Below are 20,574 nucleotides of genomic sequence, written 5' to 3' on the forward strand. Positions count from 1 at the left end.
AGTCTTCATAAGATATCACACAACTGTATTAACAAAATTACATGTAAGAGAACCAAGAGAAAAGACCAACTGAAACAAGAGAAAAAGGTAGCAAATTCTTATTTCCTAAACAGAGCTAGGAGCCTGAACATTTTACAGCCTCTTACCTGTGTGATATTATGGATGGAGGTGCACAGATGAACAGCCCAGTTCTTTCCCTGGAGTCCCAGCTCTGATGCTGGCCCATTAGCATTTTGGTGGAGGAAGTCCTGCAACCTCTGTTTCTGCCCACAGCCAGTGGAGAGTCTCAAGGAGCTGTAAATATCATGTTGGTATGCATTGCAGTGGAAAAACATTGAAGTCTTCAGGTATGAATACATATGGGACTATCACTAACAGACAGAAGAGTGTTTTGGAGAAGCAACTTCAAAGATGATGAAGGAAACACAAAAAGCAATGTATTACCTGGAGTAAGAGCAACTGTACTCCCAAGCACAAGCTCAGCAGCTAGAAGAATTCCTCCACAGTATCAATAAGACTGAGGTCTCCACTATACACCAGATATGCCCTGGCACAGCTGAACCTACTTAAAATTTTAAACAAGTAAAGCCTTGTCCAGCCTACAACTCACAGCAGTGATGTAAACAGCCTGCTGATTCAGTTGTACATGTAGATGGTTTCTAGTGTTTGCTTCTTTGATTTCTTCTCTTAATTTTGTTTTCTTTTTTACATCTGGATAATGAGTTCCCTTCCCTCTCCTTCCTTTAGTTAGGTAAAAAAAAACCCTCTAACTTGCCCAGTTTCTTCAATGCCTTGGCTCTATGTTCCTGTGTGAAATCCAGGTGCTACACTGGTTCCTCCCTGGAGATTTCTGGTTTTGTTCCAGTCCCTTACCTTGGTTCCTGATCTTGAGGGAAGAGGCAAAACAGCCAGCAGGGAGAGGCATGTGATAAGAGACAGCTCAAGACCACTCAGCAGTTCAATTTGTTCACCTCAAAGGAGAGGACAAAGTAACAAATTTTCCCTTCAAATTTAGAAACAAAGAGGGGTTTTATTTTCACCACAATGGTTCCCTCAGTCTCCTCTCCCTTTCCCTAGGGTAGCGGTCCCTGCTCATCCCCAGGGAGCACAGAGAAGCAAGGCACTCAGTCACCACCATGGGGAAACGGGTGGCCATGGGCTGGCAAGTCATGAAGGGCACAGGCAAGGGAACAGCCTTGTGTGGCCCCTGCTCAGCCTCCTCTGGGGTGACCCACGGGGCAGCTGCTGCACGAGCCTGTCAGATCACTCTACTTGAGCCCAGCTGGCAGAGTGCACTCAGGTTTTAGCATCCTACAGAGTCTGAGATTGGTTCTTGACAATTCTTTCACCCCTAGTTTGGAAACTCTCTGGGCAATAAAATTTGCTTACTTTTGCCCAAAGAGAAGACTGCATCTTGCTTTTGTCTGTCCTGTTTGCACATATCTTTCTTGAGGATGAGTATAAGAAAATGGAACTGGAAGATCTGCTGTACAATAAATTCTGACACATTCACAATCCCACTTTTTTATTGCCAGAATACCCTCTTTCCTTGCATTTGAGGACTGCAAAATAAAAAATTATATATATTATAAAAGAATGCATGTTAATCTCTTATCTGCACTATGAAAGGTAACAGTGTTGTATGTGGGCATCCTGATTTGACACAGCAACAGCTGAGGCACCCTCTGGGGAAACACCACTAGAAACAAATTGTGCTCTCTCTGGAGCACTGGGAGCTATGAAATGGTATCCTGAAATAAGCATCTTCCTGCTGATATCCAAGATGACACTGACAAGGACTCCAAGACTTCATATGAATGAAACTTGTACTCACACCACCTGCGTCAGAAATCCAGTATAACACACTTCCACATCAACTGGAAGAAAGATTAATCTAGAGAAAATAATTTCAGCTTTGAAAGAGAGACTGAAGAAGACTAATAAAAATGTATTTTCTTAATAGGCTTTTGTTGATCTTGTGTTAATCTTCAAAAACTTGTATCTTCCTCCAGTGTAACACTAATGATAGCCTTTGTTTTTCCCTCTTACTGGCAATGAAGTTGGAACACACAGTAAATGTGTTAACCAGAGTGCATTGCTGAGTCTTAGGAGCAGTGCAACAATGTTTCCCAGATGCAGCTTAGAACTATGCAATTGTTGTCTACCTGCATGAATTCTTCATTGTCTTGCTGTTTAAGCAAGTATCAGTGAAAGACAATTTGGGCTAGAGAAGTAAAAAGTGAATCAAAAAGTGGTCTCTTTCAGACTGCTTCCATCACCCCATTTATATCATGCTAATCTCTTCTTTGTGCAGCACAGCTGGTCACTTTTAGCTGTGCATGAAAACAGTTTGTCTGAACTTCCAGCCCAAAGGAAACAAATGGGTAGGACAAAAGCCCTGATATGAGGAGGGGTCCTAGGATCTGTTCTCAGCACTGCCACTAGAAAGGCATGACAGGGAGCAAGACACTCAGTGCCCCTCTGTGTCAGTCTTCCCTGGATTTCATCAGCTGATGAAGGCTGTGGATGACACAGAGCTGGATTATGCAGATGGAACAAAGGAGAGGTAGAACATAGTACAGGAGGAAAGCAAACTTGATAGAGAGTAGTAAAACAAAAATGGGGTGGAGTACAAACTACAAGATGCTACTCTTGAGGAGCAAAACACAGAATCTCCTACAAGCTGAGACCTCATCAGCTGCTGTTCATGTGTCAGAAGATTATGTACAACAAGAACTCAAAAGGAAAGAACTTCAACTCAAGTTAAAGAACAGCAGTACAGTAACAGAGAATTATCAAAGTAGAAATAAGAAGAGCTGTGAGGTTTGTGGTGGTCTGCTAGCAAGTAAAACTGGGACATCCATTCTACACTAATATCTTTCAAAAAATGGTGCTTCATCAGTTTATGAAAATCAAATTCTCATTCTGTGATCTTAAGTTTTAAAGAGTTGAAATTACTGACTTTTAAACTGGTTATGAAAGTTGAAATTACTGACTTTCAAACTGGTTACTGGTTTGCCTATAGTAACCAAAATGTTCTCAAGGATTAGGTTGACTATGGAAATGGTTGGAGTGTTCCCTGCACATTTAAAATGAAAGCAAAATACCATGTCAGTGGATTAGTAATATAAACTGGAACTAATTGGTCCAGTTCAATTGCTTATGGTAAACAAAACACAAGTACTTGAAAAACACTAAAAATTACAGAAAATTTATTTGATCTATTATATTATTTCAAAAGGTGTAACCTACCTGGTTCCTTATTAGTTAAACACAAAAAAGGACTACAGTTAAATATAAAAGCTTCATCTTACTAGTATTAGTCACCTTAACACATTCACTTACCAGCTTATTACATTTTTATGGGTCTCATTTTCTCTTAGTTTTTCAAAAGCAATCATAAAGTTATTTCTTGATTTTAGCAATCATAAAGTTATTTCATTATTTTTCCTGCTATTTTCCAACAAAATTCCATTATTTCTTGTCCAGACCTTACACAGTATTTCTGTCAAGAGCTCTTTTTCCAGGTGTGAATATATTTTTATATGTATATACACACACACAGAACCCAAGGAAACGTAACTACACAGATTTCATTTTAATTATAAGCACCAAGTCACAAGCTGAGGTTTGTTATACTTTAAAATACAAATTTCAACTATCTGTCAAGCCATGGTGCTGTTACCAAAAGGCATCTCAGCCATTGAAAGGGAAGGTCTTGGTTTAATCTACTACCAGCTTTACACGGTAATCTCTGTAGTGAAGGATGTCTGTTTCTGGATCTAAAGCAACAGCAAGCATGTCCTCCATTTCCTCCTGAGTAAAGGGCTCACCTGAAAGACAGCACAGAATAACATTTTATCTTGGTAAGTGTCCTTTCAAGGCAAATTTCACTGCCTTTCACTTGAAAGGATCTCCTTTTGATTCTCACACAGAGGAGAAAAGGAACAAAACTAGGTATCTTATTCCTTCCCTTTTGCCAAAATAAGTCCTACACACCAAGTGAGCCAGTCTAAAAGGAAGGAGACAGAGGATCTGGATCTATCTGATCTTCTAGTTCACAGGCACCAAAACAGCCTGTTCCTCTCTGCCATGGATTTTGAAACAACTATTTTTGTCAATTTTTCTCCTGTGTACATTAGAATTATTATCTCTCATTTGGCTATCCTTGCACTTGTATTCAAATCATGAAAGAATTCTGGTTTTTCTCTTCAAAGCTGTTGATGGCCTACTTCATCCCTCAGAGAACCAGGTTACCATCTGATGCTAGGTCTTGCACAAAACCTGCACACCCTTTTGAACATGAGGCAGGTGGGCATGAGTCAGCCACACAAGAAAAGCAGGCTCTTCAGGAGATATTGAGGATTACAGAATGTACAACTTAAATCTTGTCTTTGAATCTCTTTGTTTGCATGCGGCTCTAGAAGTAAGATCAAGATAACGTAAGAATGAATGAGCACTGAAACCACTGAAACATCCGGAAATCTAAGCTGCAATTTTACAGGACAGCAAAAGAGTCACATACTTAGTGAGCACAGAGGTGTGCACAGAATCACAAAATATCCAGACATGACTGAATTACAAATAAGAATATGAATAAAAATCTCTATTTTATAATGTCTGCAAGCAGGCAGATAAATGCTCTTTCCCTGCATCAATGACCAGTGAAATGTCCTAGTCTGCAGCCACTCATCACAGCCACAGCACTGTTTGAAGACAATGTATCTACTCCTGCAGGTTTTGGCCTGCTGGGTAAGGACCTGAAGGTGCCATATACATATGTAATGTTTTTTACTTAAATACTGATATTACACAAGTCATGTTACCTCCTTGAGTCAAATGTTTGACCAGGTCGTCTTTAGTAATATATCCACACTTATTCTCATCCAAAGCCTTTAAAGAAAAAGAATAAATCTTGTAGTTTTAAGCTTATTGTATCAAAAAGCAGCAACTTCTTCTAGCAGCAATTAGGTACTTGAATATTTACAGATATACAGACCTCAAATGCATGTAGAATAACATCTTCTGGAATAGGTTGGAATCTGAAACCACAGAATCAGAAAAGTTACTGTTTTCCAGTGTTCTGAAAAAACTAAATATGAGTACTAAGGGAAAGGAAGGCTTATATTCATGAGAATTTACTAAGTTTTGTCTGCCAAACATTTAACTGCAGCCTGACCTTTTGGAACTGTCCATATATTTAACTCTTACATCTTTTGTTGTACTACTGTTTAATTTCCTAGTGCTCAGGAGCCAGATGAATGTTTTCTGCATGTCTGGGCTGGCTTGGTGGGTTAGTAGGAATCAGCAACAGATGAATCATTCTACAAAGCCAATGCACTGAACAGAAATGGACAAACCAAGAAAACAAAGTTTTGTCCAGGTAGGCTGGTAGCTAGGCAACAGATCACCTAGTGGGACTTGGGCAGCCTAATGAACTGATGATGAGCAAAGGAGGCTGGTAGCTATAAAAGGTCTGTCACTAACAATTTCAGAGAGAGGGGAGAACTGAGCACGTTTGTGCATGCATATGCATGCTTGATTTCAGAGCAGAAAAGCAAGCTCAGTGCAGCAATGGAGACTTTCCATATCCCAGCAGGCTCCCACCAAACTCCCAGAATACTAAAGAGAAGCAGCTGAATCCAGGGAGGTTCCAGCTGCTTGACTGTTTTGTCCAGACCCGCCTCAGTCTTTCACTATCTAAAAATCAAATGTGCTAAGAAGAAACCTTGGATTTTATGATCCAAATCTCATGTACCCTTGCTTAAGTGAACTATGGACACAGTGCCCCAAAAGATGAAGTGGGTCTTGACAAGCCTGCACTAGCCTGGGGAAAGAGTGCAGGGGTGTGTGTGTGTGTGTGTGTGTGTGTGTGTGTGTGTGTGTTTGAGTTTGCATGAATGGAGTGTAGAGGAGGAGGAGGAGAGCACAGAGCAGCAAGGCATCATTTTGTGAAAGGGAGAACACCAGTGCAGAGCCACAGCTACTTCATGTGTAGAACACCCTCCTACCAAAGGCCCTCTGTGTGCAAAATAACTTCTCAGGATTGGACAAGACAGAGTTTCTCAAAAGCCTTGATGACCATGTTTAAAATGAAAGCTAAATTGCTTGTAAATGATCTTGCTTTAGTGCAAAATGTCGAAGTAGCACAAGTACCTATGTATGTGCAAAGACTTCTATGCACCTTTGTGACCACTTTTAAGTCAGCAGTCTTTTAGAGTGCTAATTGTATATATTCAGCTGTACCTTCTCAGTAACTGTAACTCATATGTTCAGAGAAAGCAATAGTTATGACCTTAATTTGCATACAAAATATTTCTGAGATACAGAAAGTGTGTTGAATAGCAATTCTGATTCCAATTAGTAATACAAAAGCTACATACTATCACAATTATGATTATAAGCTGGTATTATTTATATCATCAGTACAACATAATTTAATGTAGATGAACTAATTTTGAAACAAAATCTATATAGCTAATGTAAAATGAGTTTAAATGACAATGAAGATATACACTCCTTCCAGTTACATAAAATTTCTGTAGATATGCTTTTCAGAATCAACCCTGTCAATCTGGAATAAACTACAGACACATAAAATTCACTTTCCATTACCTTTTGTCAAGTAGAACTTTTGTCATCACTGGAAGAAAATGTTCCAGATGAACAAATCCACCCGGTTCTTCTACTTCTATCTAAAAATAAAACTTAAGTGTGGCAGGATATATGACTCATTAGCAAACTAACCCAAAAAACAGAATATTGGGGTGATCCCTGCATTAAAATTACAGCATTAGACTTTGAATATTTATATCAGGTCTTTAATATCATATGGCACCATAACATCTGAGTGAAAGGCTTGTGATCAAATAGAAAGAGATTCAAGGAAGAGCTAATATCCCAGGGAAATACAGATCTGCAATTAGACATTTGCAGCAACTCAATATTGCCCTCTTGTGCTTCAAAACCATTCATGCAAAGGAACCAGACACCGAGGAACTGATCTTATCTGCCACAATAACTCAGCAGAGGTTTAAACATTCAGGCTGAAGCCATACTAGTAAAGTCTATCAGGATCTGGAGCATTCCCAAGCAGAGTAACATGAACACTCATTACAGCAAACCATGAGCACGTTCCCTTGGCATGATTTTGAACTGTGCCACCCAACACTTCCCCCAGCAGATCCTGGCTTGGACCTCAAGGACTTTTCCCCAGCAGGATGCTTGGTGCAGCCCCTCTGCATGAAGCATTTACCAGGGTGGGCATGAGCTGCTCTGTGCCTGCTGGCTTCAACACCCAAGGATGTTTCTGGGCATATTTAATTGGCTAGCTTGGATATAGCTCCAGTCAAGTGCACCTCAATGATGGAATTTGTTGCTTTCATGTTTCATGAAAGAAAGTTAAAGAGACTTGTGAGGGGAAGGACCAGAGAGGCAGGCAAACAGAGTCAGGACCAAAACAGCCATAAGGCAGCCTATAAAATGCTACCCAAAAAAGCAAACAAATTAGTTCCAAACCACTGGGGACTTCTAGCAGCATTCTCACTGCATCCCTATACTTCCACAGGAGATAAGCAACATGGTAAAAACCACTCTCTGTCATTGGAGTGCACCCCTTCCCTGAAAATTTTAAGTTTTGCTCCCAAAAGGAGCCCTGTTAATTGAGCTAGCCTATTCCTGTCTGTGTTGAAACTGGATGCATGCCTTGAGGTCTTACATGACAGCAGCAACACCTTGCTAGGCCCCCTGAGACACAGCTGAGATTGAAAGAAAACTCAAACAGGCATTGATTTGAAATCTTCTAAGTGAGCCAGGAAAAACTTAGTAAGGAATCTTCCTCCTGGGAGCTGGGTCAGAGCTGGGGCAGTTCCTGATACATCCAGTTGCTTAAAAGGAAAGCTGCAACTGCTGCTGCATGCTCTTTTCCAGTGTTCGGGAAGGAGGTTGGGTGCTAAGAGAAGACAGCCATCACGTCTTGCTGCTTTAGAGTGGAAACTGACTTGAAAAAACACATTATCCCTTCTATTTGGTGAGCCTAGCAGAAAGGATCTTCAGCAAGAAAATGAAGATATTGCATGCTTCATTCCAAACCAAATGGAAACTTTTACCATCACAGAATCACTTGTTTTGCTGCTTGCTTGATTGAAAAGATTTAACAAAATACCTGGCAAAACCTTGTCCTGGGAGGTAATCAGCAACCTCAGCTTCCTCTGATGTGGAACAAACAGCTTCCATCTCAGAGTCTCTACAGATCTAGTAGCATCTTGAACAGTTAAAATTAATCCTATTTCTAACACTTCTTACTCTTCCTCATGCTCACTCCTTTTCTACACCTCATTTCTCACTGATGGTTTTCTTTTTCCGTATTTCCTCCTCTTTTCACAGTAACAGTATTTCAGACTCTGTGAGTTCCACTCGATTTCTTTCCTTTGGGCACATCCACAGCTCCCATAACAACTGTATTGTAGCACCTGTAATGTTTTGTATATCTCTTCTCCCAGCCATAACATTGAGGTACTTGAAACACAAAGAAACAAAAACATCTTCCAGAGTTACCAGGCAGAGCACTGCACTGAACTCCAAGCATTGTAGTAACCCTTAGTAAGTTTCCACTATCTCTAGATTTAGCATTTAATCTTGTCTTTGTGAGCAGGCCTAGAGATATGATATTAAGTACAGAATTGAGTATAAGGCAATATAAGAAACATTATATGATAATTTATAGAGATAACATAATTATATGAATATTGGTTTTGCAGATATGAATAATGTGATGGGAGCATGTGCTAGTTTAGCAATAAGGCTAATAGGAAGATGAGATGACAGAGACAAAAGCAGTGAGAAACAGAAATGAATCAGTTCACAATGGGCAACAATACTGGGGAAATGGCTTGGTTACAAACTGGCTAACAGACACAATTTTTACCTTATCTAGACTAAGATAAAATGGCCAATTATAGTGGCATCTTACATAAATTATGTTTGTGATTATCATAATATATGAAGGGTTCCACAAGAAGACAGCATTCTTCTGGTACTAAACCTATGCCAAAGTTTCATTTACAGGCCCCATGAAACATTATTCACTATTTATTTTCCAGTGCAGTGTTCTTTAAGGTTAACCATCACTCTGAATGTATTCTTTCTTCTTGCAGTATTTTTGCTTGAATATTCTTACAATCAGCATTTTCATACATGTTACACTGTTGTATCTCAAGAATCTTCTACCTCATGGCTACATTGCCCTGTACTTTTTATGTATTACTTATCTCACATTTTTTGAGTAATATTGAAAATTGGGGGGGGAAAAAGTAAGCCAAATCTCCTCCAGAGGATGAGGCAAGCCTTAAAGTCTCCTGGTTACCCTGGACTTGAACCGGGTTGTCAAAGCATCACCATTTCTCAAATCTGTATCTTCAGTGTGGAGTTGCACTGTTCATTTGCTGTTAAGAAAAGTCACTGTGGGACAATTAAAATATAATCTATATTAAGCACCATAATTTCTCTTTCCACTTTATCTTGTTTGTCAGGGGGAGCTGGGACATTCTGGTTCTGAGAGTACAGAACCAGAGCAGACAGATTGCAGAATCATGTTAAAACAGCTTTCTCCTCTAATGGTTCTCTGCACTTCCTCATCTGAAGCAGCTGCATCATTTTCACAAGACTTAGTGCAAGACTTCTCACACTAAATTCAGATCTACAAGAGGCCAGACAAGCCTAGTGAGGGGAGACTACTACTGCAACTATCCAAATTTTTGTTGGAGCAGGAAGAAAACAGTAGGAGACATAAATTCCCAGTATCCTGACCTACACATGAAAAGGAGAAAAATCCTTGCCCCACCTCTCAGCTTCAGCGCTGTCCTCTCCTTAAAGCAGCATGCCCATTTGCAAAAAGAATGTGAAGTATTTTCCCACTTCTTTGTCCCATTTATTAATCACACCATGCCAAGGCACCAGCACACCATTGTTCTATTACAAGCATGATGTAAGGAGACAAAAAATTAGTGTAGGAAAAGACTGTGGAGAAATGTATTTAATTTCTTTACCTTACCACTGCCTATTACTGGGAGAATGAGAGGACCACTAGGTCTTGTGATGTTTTATGTCCTGAAGCCTGATTTACAAGCTTAAGCAATCAAGTAAGAAAAGATTCTCACCTATAACTCAGAAATCTCAAGGCTGAGAAAGACCTCATGAAGGACAGAATGTTGAAAGGTCTGGCTATAAGATAGCAATAACAGGACCTCGATCAAAAAGCGGCAGGCTTTCCCTCTGGGTGTTTTTGGAATGTGATGTATAATTTTAACACCTGCTCAAGAACTCATTTTTACTACCTAACCCTGCAACGTGTTTCCATGGCGTGTCCAGAAGAGTGAGATTATTAGAGTTTGGATATCTGACTGAGGTTTAGGACATTTTTTTTCATCAGTCAGTTTTTTCTCCATTTTCTGTAAATGTCCCTCCACCTTGGCACAGTGTCACAGTCCCCCTTTGGATAAAAAAGAGTCCAAGACTCCTCATTTTAACCCATCAACATTGTTACCTCATCAGCCTAAAGATTTGCTTCAGGGCAACCTACAAGACTGTCCATCTGCTGGAAACATTTCCATGACACTTCCAACATCTTGGAAAAGAGTTTAGGTTTCCCGTTCAGCAAGGCAGAAGGGCCAAACTTATGTGAGTTGAAGACTGAAAAAAATACAACAGATCAGAACATTTACCTGTTCAAGCAGTTTCTGTACTTCTGCCTCAGTTGGGAAGCAACCCAGTGCTCTGACAATGCAACCAATCTCCCTGAAGGAGAAGAGAAAGAAAAGAAAGAAAGAAAGAAAGAAAGAAAGAAAGAAAGAAAGAAAGAAAGAAAGAAAGAAAGAAAGAAAGAAAGAAAGAAAGAAAGAAAGAAAGAAAGAAAGAAAGAAAGAAAGAAAGAAAGAAAGAAAGAAAGAAAGAAAGAAAGAAAGAAAGAAAGAAAGAAAGAAAGAAAGAAAGAGAAAAAACATCTTTGTTAATAAGTCTGCAACACAAGACTGTTGACAATACAGATACCAATTCAGAGATTGCATACAGGAGTGTGCACATAAAAGCACACAAGAAAATCTATGTGGAATTTTAAGATGATGTCTCAATAAGCAATGTCTACTTTTTCAGACATAAAATATTCTGAAGCTTCTTGAAATTGTTCTTTCAATTTCCCAAAAAAAAATCTTTACTATTGTGTTGCACTGTACTGTGTGCAAGTTACTTTTCCATTGCTGCTCTCTAACTGTAATGCTTATTTTCAGTAAAGTCTATATAGATGTAGTTAACAAATCACTTGGAAATCTACTGAAATGCAAAGTAACAAACAAAACACATACTTCCATTAAATGCTATAAAGCTAGAAATTCTAACTGCATTAAAGAACAATTACAAAAGGTGAGGAAGAAGGCAGCCCTGCTATGTCCACGCTGTGCTCTCAGAGAGTCAAACAGAGCAACAAAGTGGCTTATCACCACTCTGTTTATGCTGTAAATATATTCACAGCTTGCATTTACTGCTGAACCTGGTGCAGCTGTTCTGAGGCTCTAAATAAAATTCTGACCAAACTAGCAATGCCTCAAAGATGAAAAAAAGTCTGAGATGAACAACGTCACAGACTAGAAACAAAATTATTGTAAGGTTGTAATAAAGCTTTAATTATGGTATGATTAAAAACAAAATAACAGAAGCATTAATATAGTTTATGATTTACAATTCAATTCAACAACACAGAAATATAAGCACATTTGAATATCTATTCACAGTACTGGTGGTTCCCATGATCCAAACCTCTGTGGCTCTTTCCTCTTGATCGGTGGTAAATTTTTCCAATTTATGCAAAAATCAGATTTTTTTGAATGATCAAAGGAGGAATGATCTTTGTAAAATCTTCTTAGAACAGTAAGGTCCTGAATGCAGCACACCAAGCATATGCAAAATTATATGTATAATCTATGACCTCCTCAGACAGGTCCCAAGGAGTTCCCATTCTGACTGAAAACATGTGAGAAGCACTACAACAGACAAAAGAGATAAAAAGGCTGGCTGCACAAAACTAGCTACAGAGCAAAACCCAATCCCACACATTCATGTGTTCTGAAATGAAACCATCTACTCAAATGCCCCTGCCCCTGTGGGTGTGAATGGCCAATGGCCTCAGGGAGGTCACTCACTTAGACATAATCCTTGTCCATGCATCCTACTTCTAGTATGTATAATATTGCATTTGTTGTTCTCACTCCGGCACTCCCTCATATTTTCCAGCTACTTGTAACTATTCCCTGCCTCCACCAGGGCCACATCCAACACAAATCCTGCCTCCTTGTTGTCCCACACTATTTCTGCTCTCACAGACTGCCAGGGATGGGAATGCTGCCATCATCCTCCTGCCTCACTTCACTCACACCCAGCAGAACTGTGATGTGACTGAGGTAAGTCAGACCCTAGAAGAGTCTGCAAAATCTGGCACTGCTGGATGCTCAGTCTGGCACTCTGCCTGCATGCCAGCACGAGGATGCTGCTTGAAGTGCTTCTGGTAAAAAACCTCAGGACCCATTTGGTAATAACATGGAGTTTAAAGGACCTGATAGGAAACTATTTTGTTCCAAGTCCCTTCCTCTCGCTTAGTTCAGCAGCTGCAGTTTCTGCTGTGTAGTTACTAGAATACAAAAATTATCATTAAAATCAAGGTTATGATCATACAAGTTTTGTAACACATATGCAATGAAAATTTTGGGTCATGGTTTTCACTTTGCATATAACACTTTCAATGACAAGATTTGCAATATCACAAAAGTCCTTGACTGAGGGACATGAAATATACACGAAAAAATACCATCTTCCTCATGCCTAATTTCTACTAATTTGTACTAGGAGTCATGGAATACCAATGTTGGCCTGTCAAACCAGTATAATTTTTCATTCTTCATGGATATCTGATATTTCAGGCACTAATACTGATACAGCTACAATTGTGGTTAAGAATTGTGCTGTGCTGCCACCTTCTGATACAAGATAATCAGCCATTAATAATCCCATTTGTGATACAGCCCTGCAATATGAACCTGGAAATTATTAGACAATAAGTTTTTGTTCATTGTCTGTATCTGTACTATAAAAAATTAATGCAAAATTGTGCATTTATTACATTAAATAGACTTTTGGATGTCCCCTGTCTGAATGAATACATTTTTAAAAGAGTCTACTTGTATAATTTAATTGTTGTAACATGCTCCCAAGCTGTATATCCATGTATAACGGAGTGAGAAGTGGAGAAAGTTCTAGAGCTGTTTAGCCAAGACTGCAGATGTACCTGGCAAACAAACAAGCAGTGAGCATGCCATGGTGCAGGGAGGGCTGGGGGTGGAACTGATGGGAGCTCTGCCCCGGGCTGGGCAGCCAGGGCAATCCTACAGCCCAGCCAGGAGCAGGCACCAGGGGGCACCGGGACAGCCCCGGGCACCAGGCTCCTCCCTGGGCACGGACCAGGAGATTTAAGAGACCACTCTCCCTACAGAGCCCTACACACAAGGGAACAGCAACTCTACTGAGGGTGGAGACACATCCTGATATTCTCCCCATCGGGTACAGCTGAAAAACCATTACTTCTATGAAACACCTGCAATTTCTTAAAGTTAGAGTCATTAGTAAGCATGCATTGCTACAAGCATCGCATAAGTATTTTGCACTTCCCTTTCCTCTCTGTAATGTAGAAAAGCTGTTTGGAACACTTAAATATGTTTCTCAATTTGTCTTCAAACAGAATGTCTAATGACAACAATTTCACCAGTTCCCACTGAGAAATGCTCCATTGTAGCATTTCTACTCAATAACTGATTTATAATTAAAAGGATATTCTTTTGAAAATAATAATTGTAAATATGAAAAACTACTCCAGTAAACTTTCATGACAACAGCTTATAACCTCAGAATCTGCTCCCTGAGACATAAACATGTGGTTTGTGCATTTTATAACAAAAGTTATACAAGTATGAGTGTTTATATTAAAATTAAGTTCAAGTAGCGCTGTCAAATATTCAAACTTTAAAAATATCAGAATTAAAAACATCCAGGAATTTTTAGGCATCCATCCACCCACTACAAACATACTTGTCCAAACAGGGCCAAAAGAACTGTTTCTATTACATTTTCTGGTAAAGCAGATGCCAGTTTAGGAGCTGTTTATCTCTATTGAGACTCTGTAATATATTTGTGAATATATGTACAAACCTGACATCCACAGTTTTATTGGATTCACGGTCAAACACCTCAAAAGTTTCTGTAATCTTTTTCTCAATTTCAGCTACTAGGGCATCTGCAAAAAGAAACATAAGAAAAAGAATGATTCACTGAGCTGTTACAACTAATATATTTCCATTTTGAGACTTATGACAGCAGAAACACCAAAACTGATAAAGAGCAGACATGAAAGGTACTTTGAAAAAGCAGAAGTTATGGAAAACCTCCACTCTAAATGCAGGATCTGTCATTTATATTAGTAATATTGCCTTGCTATGGCTCTGCAGCTACATCAAGTCTTCAGGCAATGGTTTGCCTCAGCTGCAGGAACACACAGCTCAGGTGTGCACCCTGCCCAGAATGTGCCACAGCTCACTCTGGACCACAAGCCTGAGCCCTCCCTGGCTGCCACTGGGCCAGAGGAAAGAGCAAAGCAAACATTGGCCCATACTTGCCCTGAGATGGGGCTGAGTCACCTCATCCAGGCTCCTGCATCCAGGAAAACATAAGTGCTCTCATGTCTGCTCAGTCAGTCATAATGTATGAAAAGCTGAGAACCAGGGATAAGGAGATAAGATGTATAAGGTCTGTGCACAGTGAATATGGCTCATGGTAAATAATTCATAGCAAGAGTTTGGAAAGGGAGGACAATCTCAGCAAAGGAGAAGGAGTAATTTGCTGCATTTGCTTTTTATATCTCTATCTCAAAGAATGGGGAAAGCAGAACCACAAGTTATCACAGATATATCTCACATAAGCCAGAAATTGCATTCTTGGGGCAAGCTAAGAACCAGGAAATAAGTTCTGAAGAAAAAAATATAAGGAGGAGAATGGGTCTATCTCAAAAGGAAATCTCCCTGGCAAGAAAGCCAGGGTAAAAAAATAGTGAACCTGTAGTCCATTTATTAGTTTGACTCCAAATGACAGAATATAGGAAGCAAAGTGACATGAAGTTGACTTCTTGGTCCCTGTGGCTAAATACATCCCCAAACTCTGTTTTGCAAACCAGCTCCCAGAAGGCAGCATTTCTTAAGCTAGCCCCCAAGCCTCCAAACATATTCCAGAGGGAAAACCTGAATGACAGCCAAATTGAGATTGGTATGAGGGACACTTGTTTTCTCATTTTCATACTTGTCTTCCGTATTTTCAATAGAATAAGTAAAACAAAGCTCTCCTCTAGTAGAAAATACATTTCCTTCTTTAGCTGATGTGGTGTTAAGTGCTGTTGAGCAGCTCGGGCCAACATTAAGCCACCAGATCTGTTTTCTACAGGCATAACAATTCATACCTAGTTTTCGACAATGCCAATAGTTTGGGAACCCCTGGGTCTGTAGTGTGCATTCATTTTTTCATTTGCTTTCTTGCCCTCATGACAGAAATATCATTTTGCTGACAAAGGGTATCAGAACTGAACATAGCTGAATGATACACTGGCTTTGTGATCTCCCTCTCTTTATCTTGACCCATGAGTTTTTTCATTGTGTTTTTTCCTCCTGTGCAGTTGAGGAGGGCAGAGAGAGGCTGCACAGGATGCCTGGCAGCTGGCCAAGGTCAGCCCATTGCAGGCTACAAGCACTTCAATACAGCAGTGGATTGACCCAGATAAAAGGAACCTCTTCTGCAAATAGAAGAGAGGTGCATCCCCTCATAGAGCTACAGCTGCCTGCTGCTTTCCATCTGTACTTGGTACTGAAGTCCCCAGAGGATACACAAAGAGAAGACAATTAGGAACATATCCCATATTCCTCTCCCTGACATTATGCCCCTGGTGGAAGCATGGGCAGGTATGGGTGTGATGGATTGGAGACTGGAGCTCACTGAGGATGAGGAGCCCCATGCAGTCCCCAGGCACAGGACAAACTGTATTCTTTTCACAGCCTGACAATAATGCCTACCTCTTCTCTGCCTATGTGCCAGTAAAATCCACATTCAATTACTAAAACAAAAAACAAACCCCATAGTTAAATCTAAGTGGACCTGATTCCTTGTGGAAAAGTCCTTAAAGACTCTCAAAGTACTAAATTTGATGGGGTTTTGTTCACTGGTTATTTCAAAGAGTCTTGCATCATGTCTCCCATGTAGACTCAAATTTAGTTCTTGACATCAGGCACTTCAATTGTACACTACAACTTGCAATAGAGAAACATTGAAGGAATATTTATAGCTGTATATTCTTGGCATGATGTATGAGGCTTCCATAGAAATAAAAATTAGCCAAGAGAAGGCAGGGAGAGATTTTAAGTGCGGGTACTCTGTAGGCATCCAGTCTTTGCAAGCTCTTTTCCATAAAGACAGTACACTTTAATCTTACCTTCTCAAGAGGCCTGATAAAGAAAAGTCCTGAAATGAGATGAACGTGATTTAACCTAGGTACCAGATAACCTATATCTCTTCCAAGAACTGAGAGGAAGTTGTGACTAAGAGCCATATCCCTGGAAGATACTGTTGTCCTCTCAAAGACACTCTGTGAGATGAGTAAACACGTAATAAGCTATTGGCTAAATTTGTTGTCTTCCCTCCAGGAATGAAAGCCAAAGATGTTCAACATAATTCAGGCTGGTAAAGCTGTTTATCTGAAAAATTCTACAATTGACTCTAAACCTCTCTTTGTGAGGGAAAAGTATGCAGATTCCAGCTCTAGGACAAAAAAGGGGTAAAGTTTTAAAATTATCTATTCATGAGGGGCATCAAGAGATCAGACACACAGTTAACTCAGTGGATGTGATGCTTTAATGTACTGAAATCGTTCTGTACAAGGAGACTCTCCACCATGGATAAATCAATGAAAGTTTCATGGACAATGTTCTAGCAGTTTTTCAGAACAGAAATACCTACATTCTGACAGAAAAAGATTTCACTCACTTATTCTACTAACTAGAAAAACAACATGCAGTGTCAATGATGGAATTATCTCACTTCCTGTAATGGTTTAAATAAATAAACATTGAAATATAGCATGCCAAAAAGGATTCCAACAGCTACATCTATTTATTCCCTCAAAGAAATCCTGCAGGTATGATGTATTATTTCCATTTTTATGCTCTTAAAATGCTTGAGATACTTATCAATGTTGTCCCATCCTAATTTATTTTCCTACCACATATGCAATAAGAAGAAAAAATGTCTTAAAATCTATTTCTCAGATACATTAACTGAAAATGCATTCACTATCAAGTTTTCTTTCGTATACCATCCTTTGCTGCTTTCCCATTTTGTTTAGTGTGAACTAGATAAACCTCTCGATACTGCCAGTTAAGTAAGACTGACAGAGAGCTGGGACTCCCAAGTCAATTCTGATGGTTCTTGCAGAGTGAATTGTCCCTCCTCAGCTTGTCCAGACTGTTCCCCAGCATTCTGAGGCCCATTTGAAGCCAGCCCTTAAGCAGAATATCTGCTTCAGTTGTGACATTTTTTCTCCAAAAAACACATTTTCAGCCTTTGTAGGGAACAGAAACCACTTAGCTAGATGAGGCTCTGCCAGACTCTAGAGTAATGAGAATTTTAGAAAGGGATTTCTAGTTGATACAATTTGCTAGATTCTACCATTCACTTAATGTATTAGCTTGCTTTCTTTCCTTCCTAGAGGCCAGTTGCTCTGATGGTTCAGAAAGCCAACCCTTTCTTTCACTAAAGAGAAAAAATGAGCTATCATAAGAGATAGTCCAGCATTAAACACCTACTAAAATGCTGAGGAGCAGCATGTGTCTGTTACATAGTCCCAATGCATCCTGATGAACTATTTACACTATGAAATACCTTTAAACTCTTTTTATGTTACTTAGAAGAGTAAAATTAAGGCTTGATTTGTAGAAGTACTGGTGGACTTAATTTTATTACTTCATGTTACTACACACACCTGGAACATTAGTCTTTACAAACATTAATTTAGGTGTGTTTTAATAAATATTGTCAATTTTATATTTAAGCTGCCATATGCATGTGGATATCTTATCAATTATTAATTACTCCATCCTCTTTCCATAGTACTACGCTGTGGCTACAGGCAGGTGTGAGGAAACCCCTGAGGTCTCTGCCAACAGGAACCCTGTCTCATGTGGGCCTGCCTTGTGGAACTTGTCAGTCTGAAGGGACAAGGGACACAACCAGGCAACCCCAACTCAGTGACAGTTTCAGAATCATTTACATGTTGTTATTCCAGTGCTATTTAAAGTGCTGTTATCAACAGCTCTTTGGTAGATTTCCCCATTCAGTAACTAGGGCTTATCAGCTGAAAGTACAGAATCTTATCAGTGGCTTTATACCCCAGCACCATTCCTTCTCTTTTCCACTAGCCATTATTTCAACCAAAAAAGTAGACAGCAACCTTGGTCCTGTCAGCTGAACTGAGAAAGAGATACAAAGACTGCCCATGAAGAAAAAGGAACATTTGAAGAAGGTAATGGAGAGGATGTGATTGTGCAGGTAGCCACATGAAAAAAACGCGCACCTTTAAATCCACTGCAATCAGCACTCAACTTCTGTCAGCATTCTATTTCTGCTCACAGATACAACTTATTGTTTTTAACCACTCTCTTTACTCTACTCCAACACTTCCATAAGACTCCTATGACCACTCTTGGCATGCTTTTAGGATGAAGAGAGGAACTAAAAACCAAAACAGATTTGCCTTTGATGTTTGCAGACACTGTTTCACATGACCTCTCCCAAAATCCTTCCCAAAACCACAAACGGAAATAGGGGCATAAGAATTGGGGGGAGGGTGGGGGTGGGGGGCAGGGGGGGAGGGAGGGATGGTGGGAACAAAACCAAAAACAAACAAACAAACACATCCAAAACTAACAGTAGTTCTAATGAGAAGAAAGGTACCGTGTATGTTTGCTCAAATATAAAGAATAAAAACAGCAAGAGACTTAAGAGACTTCACAGTGAAAACTCTGGGAGGTTATCAATGAGCTCTTATGAGATCTAATCAGGCTTTTAACCAAGTTCTAACTGGACCATCACCTCGGTCAAGATACTCAAAAGCTGTCACAATACTCAACATCACCTGTACAGGTGAATTCTCAAACACTCTCAAATAAGCTCATCAGTTTTATCAAGGCATTGTGTCTCCAGAATAAAAAGGGAAAGCCAGTGGTCTCATAACATGAATTATTTTTGATAATACCATCATTCTGCCACAAACATTTGGGTTGAATTCATGGGAAGTGTGGGGAGCTTGGCTGACATAAAAATAACTCAGAAATCTTGACCCACCCCAAAGAAGAAAACCTTACAGCATTTAACTAATCCTATTTTAAGGAAATCACTGAGGAGCAGGACCATGGAGAAAACCATCCTAAGGCCACTTGAATCTGACTTATTGGCAAGATCCTTCTGGTCTGTGAAAGGAAAAGGCATGCATTAAGTTTTTTCCTACTGACCTTCTCAATTCCTTCTCAGAGGAAGCTAAATGTACAGTCAGCCTAATATGCTGAACCAGCAATTGTATGCCATGCTCTAAAAATATCAAGGTAAGAGAAATATTGTCTTCTCTACTCTGTACCTGCAGTAGCATGTATGATTTTAATATATTAGGCATCAGAAAAGAAAGGAACAATAGGATTAAGCTGCAAGCTTGCAGAATACACAATGTTGTTTCATTGTGTCTTGTGATACATAATTAAGAAATGTTATCATTGAAGAGTCTGCATTCTAGTAAGACAGATCAAGAAGATTTTGAGGAAAAACAAGAGGTTTATGGAGCTTGATTCCTCCAAAGAAAGGGTAAACCAATTCCTGAATGGCAATCTAAAGAAAACAGATTGATGCAAAGTATTGATGACACCAATGGGAAATGTGTCACCTGAGTTTAGACATTCAGATTATGTGAAGAGATAATATACACAGCTTTGTGAAATTTCATAAACATCAGTTCCCAAGAATTGACCAAGCTGATGTCTTCACTGCCTGTATCACCTACTCCAGCTTGGGGATGCAAGCTATGGCCTGCAGACTCAGGACAGGGAAATTCCTTTTCTCCTACACAAGAAGCATCCCATGTTATCACAGATTATACTCAGGCAATCTGAATTTTAGTCTGTGTGAAAAAAAAAAAAAAAGGCTTAACTGGTTTACAGGGAGGTCACTTTGAAGCATTCCTAAAAATGCAAAGGAGCAGAAATGAAACCTCAAGAACAGCAAAAGCTTTTTCTTTCATGTTTTTCGAAACTGTTGAGAACTAGCCAGGTCATTTCTCCCCATTGCTTATGTTTGTCACAGCACACACCATGAGGTACCCAGATGAGAAGCAAAGACCATCACCAGCATGAATCAACAAAACCAAAATCCCACACCCATCATTGTGAATGCGAGCAA

At 39.6% G+C, this 20,574-nt stretch overlaps 1 protein-coding gene across 1 annotated transcript in view; it reads right to left on the reverse strand.

Annotated features, from left to right (window-relative positions):
* Window positions 1-3,583: 3,583 nt before the first annotated feature.
* The window catches only part of EFCAB2 (EF-hand calcium binding domain 2), a 28,714-nt gene continuing 11,723 nt past the window's right edge, over window positions 3,584-20,574 (reverse strand). Inside the window, exons 2-7 of the mRNA XM_063151907.1 lie at window positions 14,248-14,332; window positions 10,722-10,794; window positions 6,616-6,695; window positions 5,000-5,042; window positions 4,827-4,893; window positions 3,584-3,833 (exon numbers count right to left, since the gene is read on the reverse strand). Of these exons, the coding sequence (XP_063007977.1) occupies window positions 3,724-3,833; window positions 4,827-4,893; window positions 5,000-5,042; window positions 6,616-6,695; window positions 10,722-10,794; window positions 14,248-14,332 (458 nt within the window). The 3' untranslated portion in view covers window positions 3,584-3,723. The remainder of the gene's footprint in view (window positions 3,834-4,826; window positions 4,894-4,999; window positions 5,043-6,615; window positions 6,696-10,721; window positions 10,795-14,247; window positions 14,333-20,574) is intronic.

This window comes from Melospiza melodia, chromosome 3 (genome assembly GCF_035770615.1).
Source record: "Melospiza melodia melodia isolate bMelMel2 chromosome 3, bMelMel2.pri, whole genome shotgun sequence".
NCBI lineage: Eukaryota > Metazoa > Chordata > Aves > Passeriformes > Passerellidae > Melospiza > Melospiza melodia.